Genomic DNA, 27816 nt, shown 5'->3' with positions numbered 1-27816 from the left:
GATCGTCTTTAACTCTTGTGCCCCCGCTGTCACAGCTGCTTCCCCCGGAGCGAGCTGACCGCTTCAGGAGGTGCGCGGCTGCTGTCCCCGCGGATTAGGGCGGGTCCGTTGTTTTTTTGGGGGGTCGATCCGTTTATTCGTTTCAGTCGTGGTTTTTGTTTCAGATTTGGGTTTTTGTCTTTGAAATGCGCCGCCTGGTCTTTGGTTTCCACATTAGTGGAACTTGTACGTGTATTCCTTGGGGGATTGTAGCTTAACGTCGAGATCGTGGGGTTTTCTTGTTTGTGTTAGAGAGATCCCTTCGGTAGTTTGATTGCTTGGAGCTCACGGTGAGCAGCCAGCTGAGATCATGGTGAGCAAGAGCACCAAAACCTCGACAGCAGCCCAGCTGAACAGCAGACAGCCCGGAGAGGAGCCTGCCGGTGACACGCAGGAGGAAAAACAAGAAGGCAGGCAGCGTGGGGAAGGAGCAGCAGAAGGTAGGTGGGAACACTGTGCCTCTGATGCCATGTAAACCTGACGGCAGTGCGGGCTTAGCAGCAGCACTCAGCTCAACTTGCCGACTATTCCAGATTGGACTCGCTCTTTTCTTGTCTAGAAAGGACGATTGAAAGCCTTGACTCCTGACGTGTTGCGATTGCTTTTAAAGTGGTATCGATGGTTTGTAGAGTTAGTGTTCAGACTTCAGCTTCATTAGGAGGAAACTCACGAGTCACTTTTTGCACTTGCACTATTTCATGTTCCCGATCTGTAGCTCTGTGGCACAAGAGCAGGATTTTTCACACATTTGTGCAGGCAATGCTCTGAGATTTCTTGGAATGGAATAAATGTCACGTTTATTTGTGTAACTCTTCAGACGATCTGACTTTCTTTTTCGTGAGCTGGTGCATTGCCTTGTGCTTCTTGAGCTGAGTTTTTGCTGGGAGTATCTGGAAAAAGAGCAGTGTGTGTCTTTTAGGGTAGCGAGACAGGAAATGATTAAAGCAAAGATATTTGACAAAGGGATTGATATATAGAAATTGGTGGCAAAGCCTCCTGTCTCTGAAGGAAAAGTTGCTGGTAACTGTTGAAAAGCTGCTTTGCTTACAACAAGCAGATATCCAGGGGGCCAGTTTGTTTTCGTAACAAACTTCCTGTCTTTGCTGAGCAGTTGTGCTGTCATTACAGCTTTCAGAGCATTGTGCAGCGATCCCCAAATCTTGCAGAGTGACTTGGGAGCATGCTTGAAATGTGGCTTTGCACTTATTAATTAGGAAGGCTTTGCCTGTTTCAGATTTGTAGCCTCATTGTGACGGCTGTAGCTATTGTAATTGCACAGTGCCTATTAAAGTGTGTTAGAATAAGAATTGCATAATGAAAGAACAAACCCACTGGTGAATCGATGGGACGTCTGAAGTGTCTTTTTTTTTTTTAATGATTCAGTTCATGGAAGGAAGGATTGTAATTCCACTTAGCTCCTTTTAGTAATTGCAGAAGTATAGGTTTGGTGAATAATAGCAGTGACATTTGCTTTTCAAACTGAGCATTTTTAAAGGTGTTTGGTCATTGAGTGCTTATGGCCTTAATTTTCTTTCTGCTTATTTTGGCTGGTTTTTAGCGGTCCCAAATGAGGAGCTTGATAATCGGAGTTTAGAAGAGATTTTGGGTAGCATCTCTCCTCCCCCTCCTCCAGCAATGACCAATGAAGCTGGTGCTCCTCGGCTCATGATAACTCACATTGTAAACGAGAACTTCAAATCCTATGCAGGGGTGCAAACGTTGGGACCTTTTCATAAGGTAATTTTCTTTTGCCTTCAGCGTGTTCTTAACGAAGGCAAGGTTTTGCTGAGAGCTCGTGGTCCTTCCTGGAGTTTCACACAACCCCGCCTCAGTGAAACTAAAGAATGCAGAGGTTTTAGAATTGCTTTGTGGTGATATTCTTTATTTTAGTTACCGAGCAGTAGGGAAAACAGTGAAGTGCAAATTCTTGATTCTGTACAATTGTAATTTGTGAGGAAGACAGCAGAAAACCACGCTTCTGCCTTTATTTCGTTTGCTGGGGAATTTTTAGGAGTGTGTTTTGAAGAAGGGGAATGTTTTTAGTGCCCACAAGAGATTTACGTGGCTGATCATGAAACTTTCCCTGTGAATTTGCTCGCTAAGTGCAGTATCACTTTGAGTTAACAAGTTACGATTTAGAAGGCTGAGCTGAGCAGAGGTGGTGTTCTCTTATTTAAGTTGTACTGCTCTGCCTTTGGTTGTGATGATGAAGGTATCAAGTAAGCTGCAATTTCCTGCGCTAGAAATAATAGTTTTACACTATTTACAAATGAAGTGGGCGATGTGTGCTGCCCAGGATCTGCTTCCCTCAGACAGTCACATTTTTCCTTCTGTTCTACAGCGTTTTTCATGTATTATTGGGCCAAATGGCAGTGGGAAATCCAATGTCATCGATGCGATGCTTTTTGTGTTTGGGTATCGAGCACAGAAAATCAGATCCAAAAAAGTCTCTGTGCTGATCCATAATTCTGAGGAACATACGGACATCCTGAGTTGTTCTGTGGAAGTCCACTTCCAAAAGATCATTGACAAGGTATGTATCCTGCTGCTCAGAGTGGGACTTGTTTTATTTAAACATCTGGCAACTTAAATATTCGATCAGTTGAGCTGGGGAAGGCGTGGTGGCATAGTTTACCCTTGGGATGTAAAGCAGCAATTTAAAGTTAATTAACTAAAAAAATTCTGTTATCAAGTTGTGCAGCTCTTAACATATGAACAGGGACTCTTCTGCTTTTCTGTGAGATGGATATCTGGTACGTAGTCATTTTGGGGCTGCTGTGTAACCATCATTTTCAGAAATGGCCATAGATTTATTGTTCCTTTTACCTCAAGGAAATAAAGCTTATTTCTGAGGTGAACAGGACCTCCAATAATTTCCAAGTTTACATTTGGATGTGTTATATATTCTTACATTTCTAACAGGAGCATATAGATTAAAGCATAAGACCTTCAATATATAAATAGCAAAAGCTTTCAAACCAATTAGAAGCTATTTTAGAAAATGCATAAAATATAAAACCAATCTGAAACACTGAATGTGTGATAAATCTGCCTGCAATTTTAAAAGAGATTTTTCATAAAATTTCTGGTTTCCACACCCTGTGGCTGATATTTTGTTTGAATGAAGTAGAAGCTGTTGACAGTGTTAATAAAATAAAATAAAATTCTATTGCTTGTCATTTTGCATATTGCTAAAAACTTCTGGGTTATGTTGGCTTATTGCAATTACATTGCTGGCAATTTATTTTACTTTATTTAAATGGAATTTTTGTGAGCACTTTGTCTGGCTGAAGTCCCTTGTTGAATTCCAGGTTAGTCAGTACAGTGGGAAATGTAGACTGAAGCTTCAAAACTTGTGCTAATAAGGGGCTAGTTAAAAGAACTGTTTTAAATAAATTTTCTTTAACTTGATCTATGCAGAGCCATGCTTTTTGCTTCTGTCTGTGTTGGGCACATTCAGTGATTATTTAGTTGTTGTTTTTTTCTTGACTCTGCATGAACATCCAGAACCTGCATTGGTGATGTAGGAAACCTGTGAGTGTACCTGGTCAGACTGTGCTCTGGGGGTTATCCTGGAGAAGCAGAAGGCGAGCTGAAGTCTTTGCAAGGAGCATGCCCCAGCTTTAAGTGCTTGAAATCAGCCCCAGCTTTACTTCTGTTGCTGATTTTTAGCAAAGTCTGAGTTAAGCTTTTGAAGCTGATGACATCATGTTTGTCACATCTTTAACATTTTGCTTTTTTATCTTCTACAGTTTCTTGTTAAAACTACTCAGCAAAAAGTGGCTTTCTAGCACTATGAAAGAGGAGCTTAATTGCAGACAGTAGCAAGTCATTCAAGGCTTCCTACTCTAAAACTGAAAGGGCAGGGTACAACAGCCACTTTAAAGCTGAAGTAGGCCTTTTGTGATGTGAAGCCATGGTAAAGAAAAGAAGTTAGGTATTTTTAAAGCAATAGCTTTTATTAGAGATGAGAAAGGCATCACATGAGCACCGTGCAGATTTGGGCTTTTTATTTTTATCTAGTGTTCAATTGTTTTAATTCTATTTTTTTGTGGTGTACATCATTACACCTATACTGGACCCCAGGGTGCAGCTGACTTAAAACCTTAACGTGATAATGTGATGAAAGGTGAGGTGAACCTATGATATACTAATGGTATTTCTGGCTTTGTTTTTCCTCAAAACAGGAAGGAGATGATTATGAAGTCATTCCTAATAGCGATTTTTGTGTGTCTAGAACTGCCTATAGAGATAATTCTTCTGTGTATCACATCAATGGAAAGAAGTCAACATTCAAAGATGTTGGTATTCTTCTTCGAAGTCACGGAATTGATCTGGACCATAACAGATTCTTGATTTTACAGGTTGGTGTATGGGTAAAACCAGTTTTTTTTATAGCCATATTTCCAGGAGTAGTTACCAGAATACTGTTTAGGTGTGAGTCATGTGTCTGAGGCCTTAAAGTACTCTAGCAGCACATCATGGTTTGCATGCTGTAGCAAAGATGCGAATCATTATTTGCTGCTTTAGAAATTTAAGGAAGATTAACAGTTGAAGATACTGATGTAAGTCTTTCTATGAATGCATTTGTGCTCCTGACATGTGGATGAATAGAAGAGTTGTCATACTTGTTCCGCCCTAGCAGCACGTAAATATTGGTGTAGTAAAATAAACCTTAAACCCCAATATTATTGTGCTGCTTAAGCGTGGCAGAGATTCAGCAACTTGTTTATGCTTTAGATAAAAGTGCATCAATATTAACTTAATGATACTATTAAGTTATCTACAGTTCTCATCTATAGCCATGGTTTTACTGCAGAAGTATGTATATTAAACATAGCTGCATAAAATGGAGGGCAAGAAAAAACCCATTTACTTCTCATTTACACTCATTTAACAACTGCAGGGGAGTCAAAGAACAGCAGGTTTGTTGCCAATTCAAGGTGCATTTTAAAAAGCTGTGCTTTACAACTTATGCTGTAAAAAAATAATAGAGTTTGTGAATATGGTATAATTCTCACGTTGAGGTTTAAAGTTATAAAGCTTGCTGGCACATGTTGGCTGTGCAGAAGGCAGGCAGACTGAAGGCAACCACACTAATTTCTGTAGTGTTTAAATAATAACAGAGGGTTCTGCTGGTGCTGGCTGGTCACTGAGTGTGTGAGCTGAGTTAAAGTACTCGATGGAAATATTTAAATATTCCACTGAGTGCATACATCTGCAATTACCTATAATTATTTCACTGCTGTTACAGATGTGTCACAAATCTATTCTGAAGGATCGTGGCCTAGAAAATTAGTGAGCAGATCCACTTTCCCCTAAGTTAGATCTGCCAGTTTTCAACTGAGATGATTTTAAGTCTGTTTTTTTCAGAGGAGCTTCCAGTTCCCCTCTAACAACAAAAAAAGACAAATATTTTAGATAGGTGGCTGTGTTTGCTTCACTTCCTCATGTCTGCTTTTTACTGTTACACCCACAAAAAGAGGATATATCTGTTTTGAAGTATTCATGCCAATTAATTATTCCATTCTGTGCCTTCTTGTATTTTTTTTGGTTTTCAAGTGAAAAATATCTCCAATAAAACGATTGCTAATATGTACTTTTTAAAATGAAGTTGTTCTTCAGAAGTATAATTCTAGGAAAATTGTTAAAAGGGAGAAACTGCAGTCAAATGTGGTAGAAATTATGGTGCAGAAGTGCCCAAAGCTTAGTGCTGGAGTGTGTGCCTGTCCTGCTCAGGGAGGGGGTGGAAGCATTTTGCAGGGATTTCTGCTAAGTTGGTTTATTTTTTACTTTTTTTCCTCAAATGAGATTTATTTTCTTCTTCCATTAATTGTTTCCCATGGGGAGAGAACACACTTTGTTCCTAAAAGCTCGAGTTTCACACTGTTCATCTGTATAATGGGAAACCAGGGGCAGTATGAGCAATGTTAAGGCATAAAGTGATGGTTCCCACCGTTTTTTTTTCATTGCACTCAACTTTGTGGATAATGTGTTACAATGAACTGCAGAGGAAACTCCACAGAGATTTTGTTTCTTCTCGTGACTGAGGCAGAGCCCCTTTCTCCTTGAACATACTTTGTGTGATTTTTATTATCATTATTTACTTTAAAAAATAAAAATTGAGTTCCTTTGGTAAGGTGATGCAAAGCTGAGTACTTTTCCCTTCTGGGAAATTGACTGTTTCTGCATAATAACAGAAACATCAAAACCCAGGTAGTAAAAAGTACTGCTAAAAGTAACCGAGGCCGTGTCAGAAAGCCAGTGCTGCCTACTGCCATCACAGGGATTGCCCCTTCTCCCTATATTTTTCTAATCATATTATTTAAAGTTTGAGGAGTGACAGTTCTACTTCAATTTTGCTTCCCTCGTGTTATAGCTAAATGTAGAGTGGCCTCTTTCGGCTCAATATTGAGTTAGAAGAATTTCATCTTGCAAATAAATTACCCCTCTTTGGTTTTTGACTTTTGTTTGGGTGTAATCAACGTCTGTCTCTTTTTAAGAGATTTTGGACAAAAATATTAGTTGTTATCAAATGCGGTTGTCAATCTGTGACAAAGCATTCCCTGACACTAAGGGAAGTGTTGTAAGAGAACATGTCCTGCAAGAAGTCCTTTTAGATACTTGCTAAGTATCCTGGTAGCACGTTTAGCACTCGATTTTTACTCGATAGCAGATACTTGCCTTTGAGAAGACTGCCTTCTTTATTTTTCTTCTCTTTTTATTTCTTCTGTCCACCTCTCTCCCCATTCCTCAGTCTCCCTCTGACACTGCACACTTGGGTGGCACTCTGGAAGCTTAGGCCAGAACTCATTTTTTTTTTTTTTTCCAAGTTGAGTGGAGAATGGTGCAGGTACTTCTGATGCCATACTGCAAATACTGAAATCAAACTCATAACTTTGCTGAGTAATGTTTCCAGGAGTGTCTGTGACAAAACAACGTGGTACTGACAGTTCTAGAACTGTTAGAAATCCTGTGCCTGAATTAGTTAATTGGGAAAAAATCTTCTTTTATAAGAATGGGTTTGGTTACTGTGTGTGGTTGCCAACAATTAACAGGAGGAGTTTGTCACTTTTGCGATGCTTTGGTTCCAGTGCTGTGTATTTTGTTTTTAATAAATTGCTATATGCTTTTTAGCACTTAGGGAACAGACAACTATTCGGTGCACGCTTAATGAGCTTGCCACAGCCTGAAACTGCAACAGGAAAAAAATGCATCTTGTCACTTTTTCTTTCTTTAAAGTATGCTGAGCAGTGTGCTAATATCTGTCATCTTCCTGCTATTGGCTCCTGTCTTCCACACATCATGCCCAAGCTTCAGTAACTTGTGCATCTGTAAAGAACAACAAATAAAGTTATTCTTAATTTAGCTTTTTTTTTTAATACTTGGAACATCAATGTCTGTATGCACAGAAAACTTGGGTAGGTTTGCCCAGGAAGATTGGGCAGAGCTCAGAAGGTAAGTGTGTTTGCTGTTGCTCAGTAGTGAGTTCTCTGAAGAGGTCAGCCTTGAGGCCAGAAAGAAATCCTGGCCTTTCCTTCGTGGCTGGTTGTCTGTAAGGGATTATTAAAGACATGGGGAGAGCTACAGTGCTTTTAACTGATTGGAACAACATTCTTTTTAAATGTACAGATAAGTCTTGTCCTATGGCAAGGTTGTGCTGCCAGAGGGGAAATTTAGTCAAGTTTTTCACTTGCTGCGTTGTGGCAGTAATGTAAGAGTCACTCTTCCAGTGTATTGGAGAGGAAATGAGGGGGTGCAGGTTTTCTTCTCACTTTGAGATAAGCCAGAAGCTCCCAATTGTTGGGGGCTGCTTTCCTAATGAGGCACACCAACATCTGAGCTGCAGCTTCTGAGGAGAGCACAAGCTACAGAGCTCTTCTGGGATTGCAAATGGAGATCAGTGCTGCCAACACTGGTGAAGAGAGGTCTGTTCTAGAAATTTCAAGGACAGCTGAGCTGAAGTGGTGGGAAGAATTAAAACCAATGTAACAGTGTAATCAAAGAAAAGTATTATTTGAATTGGAGTCAAAAAGTACAGGATCACTTTCCCTGTTAAGATATTAGCTGTATGCTGAAGTGAATCTGGAGCTGTATAAGACACGCTCACGCTTCTGTGCATGTGATTTCAAAGTGAATTCCCTGATGCTATCAAAATTTCTTGTCTGTTATTTTTTATTACACAAATTCCAGTCATAACCAATGTTTATTCATTTCTTTCCATAAAAATAGGAAATTGTGGGAAGAGGAGATGCAAAGTGCACCTTTCCAGTATGGTCAGGAGTGGTTGATTAGATTTTAATTGGAACATTCCAAGGGTCTTAAAACAGCCAACGTTGTTGGTTGGGTTTGCAATAACTGACTTTGGTAGCTGACTCTAGACTCACACTCAATTTGTATTCTTGTATTAAACATGAGAATGTCGTTAAGAAAGCTTCTAAAATCAGATGTATGAGCAGCTTGACAAAGGCTGCTTGTGAATTCTTGTGTCACAGGATGACTGGAAGGTTTTCTTCATCTCTGGATGGCAGTGGTACTGTAGACTTGTGTATCTGTGTTTATTGCTTACTTGTCACCTTGATTTTTCCACTTTCTTATGTCACTTCTCTTGGAAGGCAGAGAGTGAAGGTGAGAATTTGGTGCTTTCTCTTCTCCTGTCTGTCTGTCAGCTAACCGTGGGGCTGCACAACAGAAGAGCCTGAACCTTAGTAGCAGTAGTTCAGTACTAGTGCTAGTTCTGAGGCCAATTTCAAGAATAAAAGACCAAAGATGGGAAAACACTGACAGGAGTATCCTGGAAGCAGACTCTTTAGAAATACAGCTGGTATAGCAAATGTTCTAAGCGTTCTACAGCAGTTTCTCCTTCAAACCCATAACGTTACCAGCTTTGTGCCATGTGCTTCTCTCGTGCTACAAAGCTCTGTGCAGTGTGTTTTCAGCTCCTGTAGCACACTGGTGAAATACCTGGAAAAGCTCTTGTCCACATTCCCCTTGCCTGGAAGAGATGCTTTGAGCTTAAGCTGAAATACTGAAATACATTTTTGTTCTCTGAAGCAAGATGTGAAATTCTAGACTTCACTATTATGTTAAGTGAACTCTGCTTTGTGCTATATCAGTTCTGGCTGGCATTCCACGTTGTAACTCAGTTTCCATTCTTCTTGGTGGGTAGGTGCTTTTCTTCAGTTGGAGAACAGTAGTGTAATAAGTACCACTAACTATAATTCACTGCAGAACTTTGAGTTAGAGCTGGCTGCTGCAGCTGCAAGCGCTGTTTCCTTGGTGGTGTGGGTGTACTGGCTCCAGCTCCACTGTTTGCCTCAGATCAGTGCTTAAAGGATGAGTTCTGTTGCTCACCTGTGGGATAAGAAGAAAGCCCTTTTGTTTCTAAGCTTAGTGTGGTATGGACTTCCCTACTAAGTTGGATAGCCCTTGGAAGGAAGAAATTTTCATTCTTAAACTGTTATCTGTTAAATTCCAGCATGCTTACATTAGATGTTTTTGGTACGTGGGTACCTAATACACTCACAAACATCAAACCATTATTGTATTACTTGACAAAGACAAATGAAACAATGAATGTCTGTATTTGCATATTGCTTAAGTCAGTGGGATAAATGAAGCAGAATTAGGTAACACTAAAGTTGCAAACTGTAATACATATGTATTGGTAGAAGTAGGGAAAAAGTTACAAGGTTCTTGTAATAAAGAGATGCTCCCCATGTGCAGTACTCTTCCTTTGCACGGTTTGGAGAAGGCTTTGCTATGCTCTGCACCTCAGAGGTGGGGGAGAATGTGAATAAAAGCTCTATGAAGGATTTACCTCACCTACCAGCATTGCTGCTGTGTGATCACTGATTTGAGTTTAAAGCCTGGATTCAGATGATAAAACACATTGGGGTTCCACAGCAGATTCCAATTGTTTGTGTTGTTCCCAGGACAGCTGTGTGACACAGGAACTGTCTGCCCTCTGCAGTAGTGCTTCATGCAACATGTCTCAGTGATGTACCAGCACACAAAGGGTTTTCTGCAGTGCATGGGAGTCCATCTCTTAGGCAGTATTTTCTCTTAACCTATTCTTCGTGATCACAACTGAGTGTAAATTTCAGTCCTGTTGGATCTTACATCATTCTATTTCTGAATGTGACTGCTGAGGGGTTTTTATGATCAGAAAGTGCTCCTTTATTAAAAAAAAAAAAAAAGGCACATGTCCTCCCCCAAATTCAGCTCATTTTCAGTCATTTGCTGGAGTCAAAGCTTTGATGTTTCCTTGTTTTGAAATACATTTTCATGTGTCTGTGCTTTACTGTGCTTCTCAGGTGTGTGGGGTTTATTCATTATGTTATTTGGGATCACACTCATTTAAAGGTTTTCAACACTCTAACTTCGGAGTAAGATATCAGCAACTGACAATGCCACAGCCTGGAAAATATTTTTATGTATCTGCTGCCATAATTCTTCAGTGGAGCTCTTAATGAAGTCGATCTGTGAGTGCAGCATTAACAGTTGAATTATCTTTGTTATCTTTGTTGCCTGACGCTGCCTCATATTTTTCCCTGATTTTCACAGGGGAGAAGTGGAGGTGTCATTGTTGAGCCAGCTCTCCTCTGTAGGTTCTCTGTTTTTAGGAGGGAATGTATGATTTCAGAGAAAACGGGTAGTAATTCTATGACACGAAGTGATTGAGAGCTGTGGTGTCTCACTGAGTGAAATTCAGTGGCTTCAGTCTATAGTAGATATCTCTCACTGAAGTTACAGCATTCCCCAGATACTCAAAGGAGGCCAAGTTCAACTTCTGAAATGCACGCAAGCCAGAGCAGACTTCACTTGTCCACCAAGCGTGGATTGCAGGTTAAATCTGTTAGCAGCAGCTCTTACACTGGTCTTTGAAGGCTTTCTTGCTCTGCTTATGTTACGATCAAGATTTACATTTAGAAAGTATTTTAACCATCGTGACAGCTAAATAGTTCATCTCCTGACAGTTCAGCTGTGCAGATGAAGGGGGATCACCTGTTTCTGAGTTCCTTGACACTGTTCCTCACGACTGTGATGAGAGGAAGTGGCTTTCAAGATTAAATGGCTGTATCAAAATGCATTGGGAATTGTTTTCTGATTACTAATCCAAGATGTTTTGTGGAACTTGTTTGTATGTGTGTAACACTGTCTGAGCTGACTGCCTCTGTTCCCAGAGCTGTATCAGCATCCCTAATGTCAGTCTGAAGTAGAGTGCTGCGTGCGCAGTGCAGAGATAGAAATGGGGTTAGTACTTACATTAGAATTCTTGCACAAAATGTGCAGCCTTCCCAAAGTATCTGTGGGGTGTGTGATGCTCCTGCACATTCTCTGTGTGCATTTCTCCTTTGTTAGCTGCCTGCCAGTGTCACCATTGTCTTAACATTCAATTGTCTTTCCAGCTAAGAGGATTCATGTTAGTTTTTTTTTCCATGTTGCTCCCTCTCCTCGTGAATGCATGCCTGGGAGCTAGGGGAAGCTAGCTGAGGGGTCTGGTTAAGAGATTTCCTGGTGGTCAGTTTTGAGGCTTCTTCAGTGGAGGTTCAACAATTACATTAAGAAAACATGTTAGGGCATGGCTGCTTCTCAGCAAGTGTCCGCCTCCTGTCTTCTTGGTTTCACTTTCACAAGTGCTGGCCGTATTCTGAAAGGTCTTTTACTGGGTAAGAGCAAGGGTGTATTTTTGATACACTGAATAGGAATGGATTGAGTGAGATGCATGGTTTGAGAAGTTAGGAAGCAGTTAAATCAACACTATCGAGCTTCAACAAAGCAGAGCTGGGAAATGCTCCTTCCTGTTCACTGGAGTCGTGTACCTGCTCGTTCTGGAAGCAGTCACCTTCAGGCTCTGTGACAACAGCTGGAAAGCTTTCATTCTCGTGCTGTGCTAGCTATAGGGATGGACAGGACTGATTTCTTAACATAAAACTTGGTAAATAATTTAAACATTAAATAAAACTTAATACTATAACGATTTGGTTATTATTTATATGTTCTAAGTGTCTTCACTTTGGCCCTTGAGAAGAAAGGAATCCAAAGTTACAGTACCTAGTACCACTTAAATATTTTCCTGTAAGCTGAAGAAAACATGGCTATAAAATCGTTGCTTCTTGCAAAGCAGAGGAGTTGCACATGAGATAGGCGTGCTCAGCCGGCCAAGTTCCACTTGTGTTCATTATCCTTCCAGCCACCTGATCCACCTCAGCTCTTCAGAAATGTTGTGTGTGTTGCATAAACCTTCCTCACTGGTAAGATTGTGTTCCTGGTTCTGTGGTGATATATTATTTTACCACATAGACAACCAATGGTAGAGTTAAAGAACCAAGCTTCATAGGAACGTGCTACATCATTTACAATATTGCAGTTATATTCTTGATGTTGGTGAGCTCACAAATACTGAAATGGTCATGATTTACAGAGGGCTAACTGTACTGAGCTGGGTCGTGACAAAGTGCTGACTTGCATCCCTTCCTCGTCCACTCAGGGTGAATGGCAGTGTCTGTGCTCATGTTAAATGCAGCGTGGTTGTGTGGGTTGAACCTGGCTGTAGGAAAGCAACAGGGAGGGGGTGGTGGGAAGGCAGAGGGAATGAGGGGGAAGCACCCACCTTCACGGTGCGTAACAAAGATCTTTTCAGTGATGGCTTTTCCTTGGGTGTAAAGCAGGATGTGCTTTAACACAAGAAGAAACAAAATGGAGATTAATGATAATTGCACAGAAAATTCTGAGGTCATGAAGATGGTGTACCCACGAGCAGCGCGTCGCTGCAGGGGTGGTGGTAGAGAAATGCTTCTGTTGCAAAGGAGCAAATCTGTAACTGGAATTGTGCATTCTTCCATTAAAAAACAAATTGCTTTTTGATATCCATAAGAAGTAAAGAGAGAGATTATTTTTTCAAACCTGGTGAGACTGAACAGTAATTGTCAAAAAATAATAGCAATTTTTACATGACAAAACAACAAAGCCAAACCAACCAACCAAAAAAACCCCACAGTGTTTCTGTTTTACCCTAGTGTGGGGATTTCTTATGTTTCAGAGAGACTCCATAACTTAAATAGTACTTCCCATTTTCCCTTCTACTCAACCAAATGATATTTATTAATTGGAAGAGAAGCACAGTGCCACTAGGTGTCATTGTGTGCTGAGGAAGTGGAATGAAGGGTTGCAGAGTGGGAATGCTCCATGTTGCTGCCTTCAGTGACGGTCCCTTTTGGTTTTCCCATGGGCTCATTCATCCCTCCATCTCTTTATATCTTAAGAATTGGTTCCTTGGCCATCCTTTAGCACAGGCTTGTCTTCAGCTCAGCAGGAAGCAAACAGGGGCAGTTCTGGAGTACGTTTTGGTCCCCTTACATAGACTTCAGGTGATTTTTTACAGACTTGTTTTTACATTTTATCCGTCCTAACATGAAATTTCAGTTGTAATAGAGCTTGTTATTTCATAGGTTTGAAATCCTGCCCAAAAACCTGTGCAGTGCCAGTGCTCTGCAGTAGTGTTTCTGTGTTTTACTGATGTCTCTTGTGCGCCTAATGAGCATCTGGGTTTGTGAGAGGTGAAGAGTGTACTCAGTGTTCCCCCTGTTTAATTCTGGCATCCACGTCTTTATTTACTCATTTTAATTACATGTAGATTTGAGTTCTTGTCTTCACCTTCTGATATATAGCGTATTCGAATTACAGTCCTTATTGAAAGACTTAATGCTGCTCTGTCCTAAGCACAGGATATTGATAGCAATTATATCTTTTAATTGAGTAACGATAGAATCAGTGAAACAGATGTCCTTGTCACTGTCTCGGTTTAATCTTTAATTCTTACTTTGTAAGAAATCAAATTATTGCCAAGCTTAATAATTGAAAGCTGATGCTGTGTATACAGGAAGACAAACTGAATCTAACACTTTGTTTCTCTCCCAACAAGCAATCTTGGTTGTGTGAGTTACAGGCCCAGTTCACCATCAGACAAGATTTATGGACCTTCTGTTCTCTAAAGGGAATCTTCGAGGACTTAAATCCTGATTCACGTAACTTCAGGCTCTTGGGAGCTACGCAACCTAGAGGCCGTGCTTCCTTCTTTCCTTCTTTTGTTAGGTCGGGGGAAAACATTTTGAATCTTTACAGAAACAGACCAAATTTTAGACCTGACTGTGAGCTTCAGAGGAGTCAGTCACTGTTTCCCATGTGCATCAGCACTGTGTACTCCGTGGAGGAAATTCCTGTTAATTTTGATCTGTTTCCCCAGATACGTTGCTGCTGTGATGAGTCAGTTTTGACTGCTGTACTGTTTTGTTCTTGCATGATGCTAGATGATATTCGTACACCTGCATCCCTTTTGTACACTTTCAAAATGCTATCACTTGTCCCTCAGGAAAAAAAAATAAAGAAGAAAACATTAAACCTTTTCTTTCTAAGGGGGAAGTTGAACAGATTGCAATGATGAAACCCAAAGGCCAAACTGAACATGACGAAGGCATGCTGGAATACTTGGAAGATTTGATAGGGTCTGCACGACTGAGAGATCCTATTCAAACTCTTTGTCGCAGAGTAGAGACTTTAAATGAACAGAGGGCAGAAAAGGTAAGTGCTGGAAAGTTTGGGTTGAATGATGCATTGACTCGATAAACTTGCAGCGTCTCACTCGAGCTCTTAGAAAAGGGGTTAACATAAGGATTTATTCTTTGGACATTTAGTGCTCTATGCAAGTAGAAGTACAGAGAACTTTAGTGTTACCTTTCTGGCATCTGCTGTTTCCCTCACTTATAGAAGAAATGGGGAGTTGACATCAGTTGCCCTTCTTTAGCACCTGTGAAGGTTCCGGGGCTCTCTGTGCTCACAGTTTGTTCTTCTATGCTGCTAGCACTAAAGGCTGTCTGTCTTGTCTAGTTAAACAGAGTTAAAATGGTGGAAAAAGAAAAGGATGCCTTGGAAGCGGACAAGAACAAAGCCATTGAATTTCTTTGCTTGGAAAACAAAATGTTTAAAGAGAAAAATCATATCTGTCAGTACTATATGTAAGTGACTCCCTGAACTTTTGATGTGGCTTTCACGTGGTGGTGGTGTTTCCATATATGTAATTAGAATTGTCTTATTTTTCTGGACATTCAAAATCAGTCGCATGGCATGTGGCCAGTGATGGTGATTTGTTCAAGTTATTAAGTTAAACATGTTATTCCTATAATAATAGATCATATTCATCTTCCTCTACGAATAGCACCTCTTACAGCTTCATGCTTAGAAGCTTCAAGCGATCTACTTGTTTGGTTGTTTATCTCAAGTGCCAAAAAGCATTGGATTTCCTTGCTGTTCTGTACAAAAGTGGCAGGGTCACTCAGTAGTGAGTGTTGGGATATAGTACTCAGCATTATTGTTTTCTTATCCTTCAGATTGCTGGGAATACTCATTTAAAATGTTTATCTTATGGAAAAAAACGCTTTTTTTAATACTGTTTTGTTGATTTTTTTTAGCTACGACCTACAGAAGCGAATAAATGATTTGGAAGCACAGAAAGAAAAAATACAGAAAGAAACAAATGATATTAATGAGAAGAGTAGTAAACTTGCAGATGAAATGAAAAGCAAGAGTAAAGCTTTAAAAGAACTTGAGCAGTAAGTGCTGTAGGAGTAGACCCATCAGCTGAGAGTGCTGTGTTTGATGTGCTCTGCATATTGATTGTTGAGATGGCATGGATTTTCAGAAAGAAACCTCAGATTTTCCCAGCAGTTGGACGTTATGAAAAGGCTGTAGTAGCTGAATTTCATGAGAAACAAAGGAACAGAAGGGAAACAATCTGAGATAGCAGAAGTCTGAAATGGATGCATGGGTTGGTGGTCAAACAGAGGGAGCACAGCTGGGTTTTTCAGTAGTCCTTCCACCAACAGCTTCAATTATCTGATGAGCAGAGTCTCTTATAGGACATGTGAACAATTCCTGGCACAAATCACATGATATTTTCAAGTAAATAAATTTAAAAATGTTTTCATTGGATTTATTTGGTGTTCTGCGAGTGAATCCCTTGGAGAAATCTGTGTAGCAGCCACCGTTAATGCCTGATCTGTATGGCTTCAGAGCCCTTCTCATGCTCTGAGATCCTAATGACTTGTGAGAGTTATCAATTACAAACGTTATCAAAGCAAAAAAAAAATAGGTTCTGGAAATGGGTTTAACTGCATTGTCACTGGTTTATCTTTTCTGATGAGACAGCAGTGCCCTGGGGAAAATCCTATGAACACAGAGCGTGAGATGCTGCTTCTCACAAAACGTGGCAGTGCTGTCTGAAATCTGCATGCTCACTCAGTCAGCAGAGTTCTATTGGCATTATTCTTTTTTATGATATGGAATGGATAATTCTTTCTTCATTTCCTTCTAGGAAAATTGATAAAATTACAGTGTCAATAGAAGAAAACAAAAAGAAATTTACTCAGTTGGATTTGCAGGACATTAAAGTAAGGGAGAAACTGAAGCATGCTAAAAGCAAGGCTAAAAAACTGGAGAAGCAACTTCAAAAGGACAAAGAAAAGGTAGAGTGAAGTGCAGCTTGCTTTACATAAAGGAAGGTGCTTGGTTGCTCTAGATATGGACACTTCCGTGCAGCTGGGGAAGAGGAACAAAGGGCACCAGTTCTACTTTGTGCAACAAAGAAGGTTTAAAAATGTTTTAATTTTTTTTCACTCGGATATTTTGTCGTTTGTCAGCTGAGTTTTTGTTTGCTAATGACTTCAAATTTGAAAGATGTGGTTTAAAGCTGCAGCCAAATGGTTCTGTTTCAGTTGGAGAGGGAGTTAATCTTTTCCTTCTGTAGGTAGAAGAACTGAAGAACACATCCTGCAATAGTGAGAAAATCATCAGCGATGCAACATCCAAGAAAGAGCTTCTTGAGAAGGCAAAAGATGAAGAAGAGGAGAAACTCAAGGAGGTCATAAGCAGTCTTAAAGAAGAAACACGGGAAATGCAGAAAGAAAAAGAGGTTTGTTGTCTTGCACGCTCTGCAGCTTTTGGGGTTAGGAACGAAAGGATCATGGGGTGGCTGGAGAGTGGGATCTGTGTGTTAGGGTGCCCTGTGTCAGTTTGATGGAGGCTAAGTGGGAAGTTCATTTTGAGAATTTACAAGGAGCCAAATCATTCTCACGATGTTCTTTGCTTTTTTGTAGTGATAAGTTATTAAGCATATCGTTGATACATATATGTTAAATAAATCTACGCTTCCATTCCTGGGATGTGCTTGAATTTTCTCCCATCAAAATGTTCAACGTGTCGTTACTTTCAGTAATGAACGTAATCCGATTTACAAACGCTGTGTTCTGAGCCTTCCCCACAGCTCTGCTGTCTTTGAATGCGTGTACAACTGCTGCAGCTCTTAGTGTTGCTGATATTAGCTGCCCCATCATCAAAAATGAGGAGACTGAAAATGCGTTCTGTAAAGGCTGGGATCTGTTTCCTGTACTGAACGCATTCTGATCTGCAATTCAGTGCAGATTTAGTGTTAATTTAACTGGGAGTGTTCTCTGCAACTTCACGATACGAAGTTGATACAACACTTGTATGGAAGGTAATTCCACAGTGTTATAGCTATGAAAAAAAACCTTCCATAAAGAATACGTTAACGGCGTCAGATATTCTCGTTCTTCTGTGCAGCAGTTTCCATCTGCTGTCTGCCAGTAGAAGAGCATGCTCATTTCCTTGTTGCCTTTCACACTGCGTGATCGATGCAGTAAATGCCACAGCTGTGTTTTGCTCTGTACCACCCATTTCTGCAGGGCAAAGAGAAAGAGCTGATGGAGTTCTCTAAGACGGTGAATGACACGCGTTCGAAGATGGATGTGGCCCAGGTAGAACTGGACATCTACCTCACCCGCTACAACAGTGCTGTGTCACAGCTAAATGAGGCAAAGGAGGCTCTGATGACTACTTCTGAAACTCTTAGCAAAAGGAAGGCTGCTATTAAAGATTTACAGACACAGTTACCTAAAGCTGAACTGGAATTAAAGGAGGTGAGACCTAGCTTTCCTACACGGGATTTAACAACTACATTCAGATACTTAATTAACCACTGAAGCTAAGTATCTGATCTCAGACTTATTTTGGTTTACGAAAATAGGAACGTCGAGCACAGGGAATTAAATCCCATGCATCTCGACAGGGAGATCAGTTTGAATTTAACAGTTAGGCATGGTAAAATAAATAAACAGCTATATTCCTGAGCTGTTTGAGTTTCGCTTCATGCTCCCCTCTCAGTCCCTGTAGAAAAAGGATCCTGCTGCCTTGGTGTGAGCCTGATTCACACGTGCACAAGCTGTTGTATCTGTTTCCAAGTGTACAACTAACAGCCACTGTTCTGGTGAATGTTCTGCTACCTCAGCTTTTCAGTGGTGGTTTCATTGCTTACACTACCAGGAATGTGTGTGCCAGAATACTGAAGGTTTCTGGTGGCTGACATCTGTCTTGTACCCGTTAGAAAGAGAACAAGCTTGAGAAGCTGAAGGAGGAAGAAGTGAGTGCTCGGGATGGAGTTCGAAATCTGCGTCAAAAAATGGAGGAAGCCAAAAGCTCTTTAGCGCAGCACCGCAATCGAGGAAAAGTGCTCGAGGCTCTGCTTGAGCAGAAGAGGTCGGGAGGTATTGCTGGGATTTACGGAAGACTGGTAAATTTCAAAGGCCCCACAGGTTTTGTCCCAAACCTCATGGGATTCGAGTGGGTTTTCTGTGAATGGCGGAAAGGGAGAAGAGGTGCACGGCTGACATCGTGCTGCTGCAGTCGAGTTGTTGGCTCCTTTGTTCTTGCTGGGAGTTTCTGGGAAGTTCACAGCAACCACGTTGCTGTGTCACAATTACTGCTTTTGATATTCTGAGTGTATGAATTCATGTTCTGTTACAGAACTGAGCGAGGAGAAATGCATAAATAGCAGTGAGCAGAAATCAGGAGTGATATTCAGCCACAAAATTTAACTGAGGTTTAACTTATTTGGCAAAAAAAAAAGGTTTTGTAATTTGTCTTCATCTCATTTCATTCCATGGAAAGTTCTTGTCGTATCTCAGCACCGAGACACAGTGCTGGTGCTTTGCTAAAGAGGGTTTTTCTGCCTTCCCCCCCTCTGCTCCGCCCTCAAATCTTAGGGAGACTTGGGGGCCATCGACGAGGAGTACGATGTTGCTATTTCATCCTCCTGTGCTGCCTTGGACTACATCGTGGTTGACACAATCGATACGGCGCAGGAATGTGTGGAATTCTTAAAGAGAACAGGAATCGGAGCTGCCACGTTCATAGCCCTGGACAAAGTAAGCAGTGGTGCTGTGGCAAAAGAAATCACATTGTTGATCTCACGCTGCTGATCAGCGTTCATTCGCTCACTTCTGCCTCTTGAATGCAGATGGCCGTATGGGAGAAAAACCTTGGGAAGATCCCAACCCCAGAGAACGTGCCCCGGTTGATTGACCTGGTGAAAGTGAAGGACAAGAACTTCAGCACGGCCTTCTACTTTGCGTTACGTGATACCCTGGTGGTTAAGGACCTGGAAGATGCCACCAGGATAGCATTCCAAAGTGATAAGAGGTGGAGGGTTGTAACGCTGAAAGGAGAAGTCATTGAGCAGTCAGGTATTTAAGTGCAAACCTGCTTTGTATGTTCAGCATGTCACAGATGCTGTCTAAGCACAGTGAAGCACGCTGACTGCTCTTCCTCTGCTTCTCCTTCAGGAACAATGACCGGTGGTGGGAGTAAAGTAATGAAGGGCAGAATGGGCTCCTCAGTTGTCAGTGATGTTTCACTGGAAGAGGTGAGTGCACAATCTCGGTTAAAAGTGGAATTTCTTTAAAGCTCGTTATAGGTTCACAGTTCCTACCCACTGGTACGATGTCCTTTTTAAATACGTGTGAGTAGTTAATGAGATGTGAGATACTTCATGCCAACACGTGCCTGCTTCTGAGCTGTGGTCCCTTCGTGCTGCCTTTCATAGCTTGGAAGCCAATTTGAAGGTATGAGAATGTGGACGAGATTGACTCTTAGGAACCACTGCTGCAGAGCAGTGTGTGCAAACTCAGCAGCAGGAACAGAAAGATTTTGTCCATTGATCTGTGTCACTGTAGGATTTCTCAGGGCCTGGCAATGTCTTCCTTCAACCTTTTTGTCAGTGATATTGAGAAGAATCCAGACACTTCCTTCCCATCTGAATTATTTTGGTTTGACTCTGTACTTTTATTTGTGGACTGTGTCCTTATTGCACAGTGTCCGCTCACAACCTAAGATCAAACCACAGCATTACTAGCTCTGCAGGAAGGCAAGCTGCCCCAGGCAACTATCAGACAGTGGCTCCTGAGCTCAGTCCTCCCCAGCAGACAGAGAACGAACTTCCTGATCTTTAGGAATGAGAGCTGGCAGCCAACAGGAGGGCTGAACACCCGCTTACCCCTGACAACACAGAAGCAGTGGTTAGTATTTCTGTGTGAACGCTGTTTCACATTGGAGAGCTCCGAGTTCCAGCTCAACGTGAAGGTTTCTCTGCTGGAGGAGATAATCCTGTCACCACTCTTGCTGTCCTCGCTCATGTTTCAGCACTATTTTGGTTTTATCACTGGGAGGTTAAAAAAGGTATCTATTTATTTTCCCCTCCATTTAGCTTGGAAAATAGGATTCCATTAGCTGAGAGAAGTTATAATTCTGTGAACACCAGAGAGTTTGATGTGGCAGCTTTTGTTGGGGCTGCACATATAGTGTTGAGTGTGTGCTGAACTGATCAGTGAACTCATAGACAAACTGGTATTGTCCCAGTCTTGAAAAGGATCACTGAATACATAAGCCAGCTCATGTTCTGTCTTAGTAATAGGGAACATTGCTATTTCTTGTCTTCAGACCTTACATTAATCCATGGTTAGTCCTCTCTAAGATATACATGCTTATCTCAGTAGTTCTCTGTTTGGTCCATGAGACATAAGTGGCACTCAATGAACATCTGTAGCTATCACTTGATTTCTCTGCTGTCAGTTCTGCTGTGCAACTGTGGGCAGCTCCTACCTGACAGGTCTGTTTGTGGCTGTGCCTATCAGATAGTTTTCTATTTGTAGAAACAGAAAACTGGCTGAGGTCTGAGGTGTGTCTTTACTCCTGCTCTGGAAGGTGAATTTTAAGACTTGGTCCCTTAATCAGTTACTACATGCAGAAGCCTGCCTTCCTACCATCAGATGACCACAAAATCCAACAAGCACAGCATCTTATCAGTGACACAGAAATCGCATCTAGCCCCTGCTTAACTTTTTTAGACTTCCAAGCTTCATCTCCCTGTACTTCCTTGAAGCAGCTCTCCATTGCTAGGTATTCTGACAGGGATTCTGGGTCCTAATTTTCCTTGTGCTTGCTCCTCTTGTTGGTCACTAGGCATTGATGTGCAGCAGTCTCTGTGCTCTGCCCAGCTGTGGAGAAGCATCGAGTTGTTGCACCGCTTTTTGTGCTTTAAGAGACTACACTGTCTGGTGTGAGTGAGCACTCGCTGTGTTTTGTAGCAGTGACACTACGTGAGCGTTGGGTTTCATTTTCATAGGTCAACAGACTGGAATCTGAACTGCAGAAGGATTCCCAAAGAGTGGTACAATATGAAGAGGAAAAATCACAACTTGAAGACGACATAACAGAAACGCAGAAAAGAGTTCGGGAAATGAGAAACACTTTAGAGAAATACACAGCGAGCATCCAGGTGAGCAGGTTTGTCACTGGGGCAACATCTGACTTCTAAAGCCTCAAGTTCATGTCATCTTTGTCAGTTTATGGCATTCTGACACTGTTCTGTTTTCTGTAGAGTTTTTCTGACCAAGAAATTCATCTAAGAGGCCAAGTTAAGGAACTTGAAGCAAACGTGACCGCTGCTGCTCCAGACAAAGCCAAACAGAACGAATTGGAGAAAGTCCTCAGTGGTTATAAAAAAGGTACTTCTTGTGGAGAGAGGGATTGCAGGTAGAAACTGTACCCTGTTCATTGACTAACGCAGGAGGGAGCGCTGAGGCTTTGTTCTTCCATCTCACCAGTGCTGTACTCACCATATCGTTTCTGTAGCATTTTGAGAAAGCATTCAGACTGCTTCGTGTGCCCTGCATTCCTCTTCTGAGCAATACAGCATCGGCAGCATAGGGTGCTTTGCTTTTTCACTCACACCAAAGTCTGAGGTTATAAAAATCTCCTTGAATGTTTCTGCCATACAGTGGAGAGACAAAACTGTGACTGCCTCCCACCTCTCGAGTCTCCACTTTCCCCTTCTTTTCCTCAGGGGAAATTCTCTTGCAGACCTAGTGTGGGGATTTAATTGTTCTTAATTAAGTTTTGGCCTTAAAATACACAGGTGCCAGGGGTGGCATGTTTCATTCTGCCACCTCAAAAAAATGGTACGCTGAGATACGAACATTTCTCAGTGTGTTATTACTTTGCCTTAATGACTTAGGTGACGGTGCATTGCAGCAGTTGAGTGTTCCTCGGGACCACACGATGTCCTTAACGCTGTTCTGTCTCTCAACAGATTATGAACGTGTTTCCGAGCAAGCTGGCAAAATGGAAAGTGAAGTTAAAAGGTTACACAACCTCATAATTGATTTCAATAATCGTAAACTTAAAACACAGCAAGACAAAGTCGATAAGATCAACCACAAAATTGATGAATGTGCCTCAGCTATTACTAAAGCCCAAGTGGCAATCAAGATTTCCCACAGGTACAGCACACATGGGTGTGTGAGCTGCTGGGGCTCAGGCTGCCCCTGCAGGGCTGTGTGTGCAGGGGGATGTGTCAGGCTGGAGATGTGCTCTCATTTCCTTATGGCTAGAGGAAAACGAAAGGGAGAAGATCACGGCCATTTGCTCTAAACAGACACCTCAAACTGAAATCGGCTCTTAATTAAGATTTGGTTAATTAATTAAGCAGTCTTCGTTAATTAGTGAGTTTTACAGGCAGAGCATCAGAGACATAGAAAGCTTAGTAGCCCTGGATCAAGGAGAGTCATGTCAGTGTTCAAAGAGCTGTGTCTGTAGCCATCAGAATCTATCACACTTCTGTGTGTTTTAAGTGGGTGCCACAGCTGAAAGTCAGGAGGGAAAACGGGCTGTGTTTTTATCTTCACTCAGCGATACGTAGTGAGTGCTTGGAGCCAGTGTCACAACTGCAGAACAATGAACTTGACGTTGGTGTTTCTGGAAGACAGCTTTGTCTTACTGGCGCTTCCCGGGTGTGGGAGGGCTCGTGCATGCACAGGCACTTCCTGTTTGCTGTCGGGATCTGTGGGACTATCTTTGTAAGTAAGGTTGTGCTGCTGGATTCTGTCGTGTTGTATTTCACTTGTGAAGTATGTGCATGTCTTGGTATCCATTCAGAAACCTGAAAAAGTCTGAAGATTCTGTTGTGCGCACTGAGAAGGAAATTGGAGACAACGAGAAGGAGATTAAAGACTTAACAGAAGAGCTGACCGTGCTAGAAGACAAAGCTACCGAGGTTCTGAACGACTGCAGGCAAGCTGAAGTAAGTGTGATGTTAGTTTGGTGCTCTTCATAGAGGACGTGGCCTGAAATGAATGGCACGTGGGACTGGCTGTACCAGCAGTGCTGTGTTACCTTTCTCAGGCCTAGAAATACAGAGGTGGGTTCATTAGCAATAGCTTGGTTCAGAAAGCTGCCTTGCAGTCTGACCCTCTGACTTCACAGCACTGATACAAAAAATCACTGACAACATTTGCGTGGGGCTTGCTTCCATCCATGCTTGTGACTACAGAGAAAGCAGTCTGATATGAGGTGGGGAATGGAGAACCTTTCCCAGGCAACTGAGCAGTGCCGTGTGTGTGTACCTGTGCAGGAGGCGCTGCCGGCCGTGCAGGAGGAGCACCGCAGCGTGCTGCAGGACATGAGGGCTGTCCAGGACGACAAACACGAGCTGCGCAAGGAAGCTCTCAACATTAAGTTTAAAATTGAGCAGATTGATAGCCATATTTCTACGCATCAGTCCAAGATCAAATACTGGCAAAAGGAGGTGAGGAATTCTTGTCAGTTCATAAAGTGCCGTATCCACTAAGGTGTTCTGTAAAGCAAAGTGAATTCCACCAGCAGTGTTGTGGATCAGCTCCTGGCAGAGGTGTTTAGTTCTTCTGGAAGCGATTCTGCACAGAACCCCGGCTGCTTCGGCCCGTGGGCTCGCTGAGGCACAGCCAGCACGAGGCAGCAGCAGGAGCTGGCTGTGCTTTGTTTTCCATGGTCTATGGAAAGAGCTAAGTCCTGCTGTGCACAGGGAGACAAAAGGCCGGGCACGATGCAGATGTCACGCTGTGCCCCTTGCGCCCCTGTTCTCTGAGGACAGCTCGAGCAGCTGAAGGTATTCAGAAGGTTTTCAATCTTGCAAACGTGAGGTATTACGTACATAATTATTGATGCTGTAAAAGGAACTTTAAGGAAAGTAGAGATGATACCCATGTTACCTGCTGCTGCTCCACATCCAGAGAAACGTCCCGTTCTAAAATAACAGGACACGGTACCTTTATTGTCTTGTGTGCATCTTTAAAGGAAGGTTAATTGAGCGTGAAGCTCTGAATGTTTGAAAGGTTGAGGACCTACTAATACAGGATGTTTATTTTGAAATCATGTTATGTTATAACATCACCTTTAGGTTTCTAGTAACCGATTTTGATTTCTAGATATCAAAACTATCATTGAATCCCATAGAAGATAAGCCACCCGAAGAGCTGCCAGTGCTCAGTCAAGAAGAGCTGGAGGCTATCAAGGACCCGGACGTTATCACGAATCAGATAGCACTCTTAGAAGCGCAGTGCCACGAAATGAAACCCAACTTTGGTGCTATTGCAGAGTACAGGAGGAAGGTAAAGCCTGGCTGCTGCCGCGTGGCAGTGAGTGCACTGCTCTGGTGGTGCACTGTGTGCCAGCACAGCAGGGCTCTGCCCCGTCCAGAGCATTCAGCTCTTCAAGCATCACTTTATTCATGTTCTTGTGCTGAGTACCGCCTCATCCCAGGGGAAGGAGGAAGGAAAACTACGCACACAGATGGCTGACCTGTGAACACAGACAGCTCTATCTGTGCTGTTAAATAGTACCGAGCACCATCAGCTGTAGCTGTTGTGGGGTTGATGAGATACACAGGGGCTGCCTGAAGAGCAGAGCCAGTGCTGCAGTGCTCCTCAGGGACCTTTGAGCGATGCTCTGCACCAACACACACAGCTGTAAGATCACCTGAAGCACAGAGCTACTGAAATGTGTTAATTGTTTAACAACAATTTCAAGTTAATTAAATGACTGTGGGAGTGCATGTTAGAAGTGAGAATCCGAAAAAGGGAATTTTGTTCTTGATCCTTTCATTTCAAGGCTGTTGAAACCATTGGTCATTCAGGGAAAAAGCTTTCAAATAGTAAAGAGAAGTGGCATCCGATTTAAAACAGAGACAGCTTCTTCAACTGCACTTTGCTTTTGTTGTGTTTCACTGTTCGTTACAGGAAGAGCTCTACTTAAAACACGTGGCTGAATTGGATGACATTACCAACGGGAGAGACAGATTTAGACAAGCTTTTGAAGACCTCAGGAAGCAAAGGCTAAATGAATTTATGGCAGGATTTAACGTGATAACAAACAAACTGAAGGAGAACTACCAGATGCTTACTCTGGGAGGAGATGCTGAATTAGAACTCGTAGACAGCCTGGATCCCTTCTCTGAGGGAATCATGTTTAGGTACGTGGGAGCACTCGGTGCTGCTGCTGCAGTGCCTCATCGCTCACTGCTGTTTTGGTTTGGTTTCATTTTAAATCCTCTTTTACAATAACCTGTCAGAGATGTCAGCTCACCAAGGTACTCCCACTGCTTGGCAGTCACCAGCAAGATTCAGAAGCCACAACTTTTTAGCACTGAGGAATGAAGGGTTTCATTTCAGCTCCAGAAACACATAACTAACAGGCAGCAGTTAGGAAGCTTTCATTCGGAAGTGATTTGTCAGGTTTCTTGTTTCCCACACCAGTGCACTCTGCCCAAGGAGCTGTGTCAAGTCACAGTGGAAAGTGGACATGGTTCTGTCATAAAGCGTCCTAGAAGTATGTTCGTGACTTTAAGAACAGAGTAACCCTCTTGCAATGCAATGTAACAGTCGTTCTGCAGTGCTGCTGTTCCCAGAGAACAGATGGGTGTTACAGTAGCGCCAGTTCAGGCAAACATCAGCTGAGCACACTGCTGCTCTGCCAACCCTCCTGTCCCGTGACCTGCTTCTCACCACGACCTACTTCTTTTTATTCACAAACGGAAGTAATTTACAAACTCTTCGCTTTGTTTCAGTGTTCGGCCTCCAAAGAAAAGCTGGAAGAAGATATTTAACTTATCAGGAGGAGAGAAGACTCTTAGTTCGCTGGCTCTGGTTTTTGCACTCCATCATTACAAACCAACACCTCTTTACTTCATGGATGAGATTGATGCAGCACTTGACTTCAAAAACGTTTCTATCGTAGCGTCTTACATATACGTGAGTACGGGTGCCTGTTGTGGTGGGACTTTTTCTCCTCTGCCAGAAGTGAGATTTTCTCAAGGAGCGAGGGCTTGGGCAGCAGTGCTGTAGCTCAGCACAGCCGTGCTGCTGCTCTCTCCAGTACTTTCACTCAGGTTATCAGCCCCAGGCAGCTGAGGTGCTCTTGGTTGGGCGTTCACATGTGCAGGCTCATGCCTTCACGCTGAGGTGCAGCCAGGCTCCCTGGGCTTTCACTGGCCTTTCGCTCTCTCGAGCTTCACTGGGTGGCTTTGTTTTTGTATGTCTTTTCTGGGAGCACGATGACAGAATTCTCAGTGCTTTTTCTTCCACCATCTTCACGCCAAGCAAACATTTACATCGTTGCAGTTCTCGCTGGTAATTTAAACTTGAAGTTGTCAGAATTATTCCAGGTATGACCACCCCTTTTGGGAACAGCCTGGAAGAGCCAAAGATTGATCTGCTTATAGCCGGGGAAGCACTCAAAAGATATTTGTCCGCAAATGTGACTTGAATGTTCTCCTCCACAACACTTGCACTTTCACACCTGTGACCTTACAGTGTTACTCCTGAGTTTAGGGAGAGAGGGTGGTTTCGTTTTGGAAGCCCCACCCAATGGAGATAGTTTGTTACCTTCAGCAAAGGGTTTGTTCTCAGTGCATGGAAATGGGTTTCTTTTCACTCCTGAAGGAGTCCTTGTCAGAGCAACCCAGGTGCGGCAGGACACCTTCAGTAACCCTAGTGGAATTCACATTCACACCTTGGCAAACTGAAATCCTGCAAAAAATTATGTATTCTTTTATTTAGTTGCATTCACTCAAACGGGTCACGTAAAGGGGAAAAGAAAGGGAAAGCTCACACCTGTGTCAGCAGGAATGCTTAGTGCTGAACGGCAGGGCAGGACTCAGCCAAACCACACCGGTTCTGAGCTCAGCACCTGCAGAGCTGCTGGGTTATGCGGTGCACTGAGTGGTGACGGTGATGCAGCAGCAGTGTGCGCTGCAGGCAGAGCTCACACAGCGCGTCCTGAAATGCGGAGAGCTAACACGAACGCCTTCTGTTTCAGGAGCAAACCAAAAACGCGCAGTTCATCATCATCTCCCTGCGGAACAACATGTTTGAGATCGCAGACAGACTGATTGGGATATACAAGACTCACAACACCACAAAAAGCGTGACAATAAACCCCAAAGTTATTGCCATGAAAGGACTGTCCGAGCTCGGCGTTGCTGCGCACAGTGCAGCTCAGAACCAGAATGAATGAAACAAAAACTTCCTGTCAATCAACCTCTCGTTGCTGCTTTGT

The 27816-nt window shown here is 42.5% G+C and overlaps 1 protein-coding gene across 1 annotated transcript; it reads left to right on the top strand.

Annotated features, from left to right (window-relative positions):
• The first annotated feature begins 116 nt into the window (after positions 1 to 116).
• Positions 117 to 27774, top strand: SMC4 (structural maintenance of chromosomes 4). Its single transcript, XM_065748348.1, has 23 exons — positions 117 to 479; positions 1598 to 1776; positions 2381 to 2572; positions 4227 to 4403; positions 14458 to 14622; positions 14929 to 15056; positions 15510 to 15650; positions 16412 to 16562; positions 16844 to 17008; positions 17799 to 18032; positions 18497 to 18682; positions 19155 to 19316; positions 19409 to 19634; positions 19734 to 19813; positions 21572 to 21724; positions 21827 to 21953; positions 22538 to 22727; positions 23383 to 23527; positions 23858 to 24031; positions 24690 to 24872; positions 25500 to 25732; positions 26327 to 26510; positions 27577 to 27774. The coding sequence occupies exons 1-23, from the start codon at positions 350 to 352 to the stop codon at positions 27772 to 27774; spliced, it is 3903 nt and encodes a 1300-aa protein (XP_065604420.1). The 5' UTR covers positions 117 to 349.
• The last annotated feature ends 42 nt before the right edge of the window (positions 27775 to 27816 follow it).

This window comes from Cyrtonyx montezumae, unplaced genomic scaffold (assembly GCF_038088225.1).
Source record: "Cyrtonyx montezumae isolate F1298 unplaced genomic scaffold, pur_monq_1.0 scaffold_5, whole genome shotgun sequence".
In the NCBI taxonomy this organism is placed as follows: domain Eukaryota; kingdom Metazoa; phylum Chordata; class Aves; order Galliformes; family Odontophoridae; genus Cyrtonyx; species Cyrtonyx montezumae.
This window is presented reverse-complemented; position numbering and strand designations above follow the sequence as displayed.